The following is a 3,726-nucleotide window of genomic DNA, read 5'->3' as shown; positions in this document are numbered from 1 at the left end:
ACCTCGACGAGTAAAACATGACTCGTCGGTCCATAATATGTGTGATAAAAAATTTCCGTCGTTTTCAATTGAGTTAAGAATCCACCGAGAAAAAGCTATTCTATGTTCCTCGTCACCCGGACGTAAACCCTGAACAGGTTGTAAGTGGTAGGGATGTCTATGATCTCGTCTTAATGTTCTAGAAATAGTGCACCTGGAAACACCAATAATCCTGGAAATTTTTCTGGTACTCGTCGTGGGATCTCTGTCAAATTCGTGCAAGATTCGCTGATTCCTCCTATTTCTGCCAATATTAACGTTAATTATGTTGCGATCCCTATGGACCAGATTCAATCCGTCATTAGCGAAACGTTGATGAATATTAATAAAAACGTGTGGATGCGGCTGTCTTCTATTAGGAAATCGTCTCCGATATTCCCTAGCAGCTTCTGCCGAGTTCCCATTGGCAAACCCGTATACGAAGTGAATATCTGCGTATTCTTGGTTCGTAAACTTAAACGGCATTTTGAATTTGTTGCAATTTTTTTTAATACTCTACACACAATTAGAAACTATAATAAAATAAGCGCAAATGTCAATATTAGAATGACATTTCAAGTCTGATTTGATTTCTAAACAGTATTTTCGGTTTTTCTTAATTCGACTTCTAAACAGTATTTTCGGTTTTTCTTGAAAACGCCACCTCCTATCGACTTTGGACAAGAGGGTCTTTTCTGGGTAAAATTGAATGCTCTTTCATATTTTTCGAAAACATTTGCAAAATATCAAATCGGCTATACTTTTTTTTATAAAAATATGCATAGAGACCCCTCTATCTCCACCACTGGAACTAATATGCGATGATTTTCTGTGTCAAATTATTAGCCCTCAAATACTAAGTCTTTCGCCGCAACATGATGATTTTTTTGTCAGCGGTTATTTAGTTAAAAAATAAATAAATAAAACAAAAATAAAATTGAACGCCCTGTATCTCAGAAACGAAGCGTTTAGGGCCCATATATATATAGGAACTTTTAGACTCAAACTGAGGTCTTCTACTGATTCCTGAAGTCCTGCTATTTAAATGTGAGACACCCTGTATATGTGAACTCGGATATGTGTGTATGTATATTATTAAACTACTTACTCAAATCAGTTCACAAGTGCTCCAAAACACACAAAGATGATCGAAATTTACCCGCTCCGAAAATTTTACCAAAAAAAAATGATTAATTTTTTTACCATAACTTTTGTAATTTTAAAGTTATAAATTTACTCAAAAAACCATTTTGTAGGGAATTTAATGTACTTTAAGTTCTGTGATTTGCAGTTTTTTTAACCCTCCATTTTTTAGATTTGTAAGCTAAAAGGGCTCAGGAAAGGCAGTCTTGGAGCTTAGTTTTGAGCTTCTAATGGTCATAACTCAGTTAAATTTTGTCCTACAAACATTTAAAAAAAGCAAATTGTTCAGTAAGAAAAAACCTACAATTATTCTATCATTTTTTTATAACTTGAAAAAAGGCGAATTTTTTAAAAAATTCAAAAATTTTATTCAAAAGTAAATGAAATATTTTTTGAATTTAGGCTTCTTAATTGTTTTTTTTTCCGTCAAGTCATTAATTTTAATACCAATTTTTTTCTGAAGAATCAAGACAATCATTTTATTTTGATTGTAACTTCATTAGTTTTCATGCTAACGACTTTTACCATTGCTCAATTTAATTGGAATGAAGTTATCCACACATTTCCAGCTACGACTTATGACACATGGTACATTGAAGGTGGGATAGATGGACCAGCAGATATGGGCGGGGCTAGACATGCGCATGCGGTGTATACGCAATAAGCGCATAATGTAATTAATTAATCATTCTATGATGAAATCGGAGATATAAAATACGTCAATATAATTTGTCCAATACATGGGAAAAGCGAGTAACTAAATTAGTTTTAAAATGAAGTCAGCATCTCTTTAAAATCATTTAAATATAATAAGGAATTAGGGCCATAAAAGAAATTTTTTTTCTCGAATTGTTTTAACGGTGCCACGTGCTCGCTCAGGAAATCTATAAATATACACCCCGTACTACTACCCCACAAAGGGAAATGATTGTAACCAGCACCAGATGCGGGTAGCGCCCCTCTGAATTAATTTAAAAATAATAAGAAATTAGCGCCACAAAGGAATTTTTCTTTCTCGAATTGGGGGAACGCTGCCACGTGCACGCTAGGAAAATCTATAAATATAGGCCCCGTTCAACTACCCCAACAAAGGAAATGATTGTAACCAGCACCAGATCCGGGTAGCACCCCTCTGAATTAATTTGAAAATAATAAGAAATTAGTGGCACAAAGGAAAATTTTTTGTCGACGGGTGAATGCTGCCACGTGCACGCTCGGAAAATCTATAAATATAGGCCCCGTTCAACTACCCCACCAAAGGAAATGATTGTAACCAGCACCAGATCCGGGTAGCACCCCTCTAAATTAATTTAAAAATAATAAGAAATTAGCGGCATACGGTCTATAGATATAGACCCCGTACAACTACCCCACCAAAGGAAATAACCACCTCAAAATTTGAATTATTTTAAAGAGATGCTGACTTCATTTTTAAACTAATTTAGTTACTCGATTTTCCCATGTATTGGGCAAATTATATTGACGTATTTTATATCTCCGATTTCATCATAGAATGACTAATTAATTACATTATGCGCTTATTGCGTATACAGCGCATGCGCATGTCTAGCCCCGCCCATATCTGCTGGTCCATCTATCCCACTTTCAATGTACCATGTGTCATAAATCGTGGCTGAAAATGTGTGGATAACTTCACTCTAATCTCAATTTAAAGGTCTTTTCAAGAACTTTAATAAGTGTTACATAAGTTTTCCTCGAAAAACCTTTAATTTTTCCGCTACAGGACGTTGAACCTTTCGATTATAACTATCTTCGAAATTGACTTCAACTTCTGGGAGTCAGCTCGGGTTCTATACCACCTACAAACATTAAAAAAGCAATCTCTTTGCTACTTATTTAATTACCTTCATTTTTGATTATGATCGTTTTTTTGATAAAAATTAGTAGTTTTTGAGATATTCGCGAAAAATGGCTCAAAAACATCCTTTTTTTGGTCTAAAAACGAACATCTTTAGGCGCAAATAACTCAAAAAGTATTGACTGTACAAAAAATTCTTATAGAACATTTTTTGCTTAGAATTCGTCCCTCTATCGAATCGTGAGGTTATTTTTTTTTAAATTCCCACTTCAGAAGGGGTGGCATCCGTCCCTAGGGTAAAAGCACACATCGGCACTATATAACTTTTGTTTCTTGGGCTATTCCCCAGCTACAGTTCAAATTTCACGTCAATCCATTCCATCGAAAAAATTGACTATCAACTTTTTTTTTTACTATAAATGTGAATAATCAATATCAACACCTGTATCAAATTTAAATAATGGCCCTTCAAATGATTAAGTCAGTTTCAAGCTGCTATATCTTTCTAAGAAGTCAGAATTGACTCTTAGTTAATTTGACTTTGTTGTATTAATTTTGAACAAGGAATACCCTGTAAGAATTTAACAGTAAGGGACATGTATAATATTACTTCCAATTTCCTTTTTAGACACTTCGATGCTGTAGAAACACTACATGTTGAAAATAATTTATCGACTAAGTATAATGCACAGGATTTTGACTATTTATTAGTGCTCGATTTTGAAGCATATCGTTGCATGGCCTCC

The 3,726-nt window shown here is 34.3% G+C and overlaps 1 protein-coding gene across 1 annotated transcript in view; it reads left to right on the top strand.

Moving 5' to 3' along the window:
* LOC108915601 (ERI1 exoribonuclease 2) overlaps positions 1-3,726 on the top strand; it is a 10,426-nt gene that overhangs the window by 5,348 nt on the left and 1,352 nt on the right. Inside the window, exon 2 of the mRNA XM_023456555.1 lies at positions 3,609-3,712. Coding sequence (XP_023312323.1) covers positions 3,609-3,712 — 104 coding nt within the window. The remainder of the gene's footprint in view (positions 1-3,608; positions 3,713-3,726) is intronic.

The sequence above is a fragment of the Anoplophora glabripennis genome, unplaced genomic scaffold, assembly GCF_000390285.2.
Source record: "Anoplophora glabripennis isolate ALB-LARVAE unplaced genomic scaffold, Agla_2.0 scaffold1752, whole genome shotgun sequence".
Taxonomy (NCBI): Eukaryota; Metazoa; Arthropoda; class Insecta; order Coleoptera; family Cerambycidae; genus Anoplophora; species Anoplophora glabripennis.
Note: the sequence above shows the minus strand (reverse complement) of the source record. Positions and strands in the feature narration are given on the sequence as shown.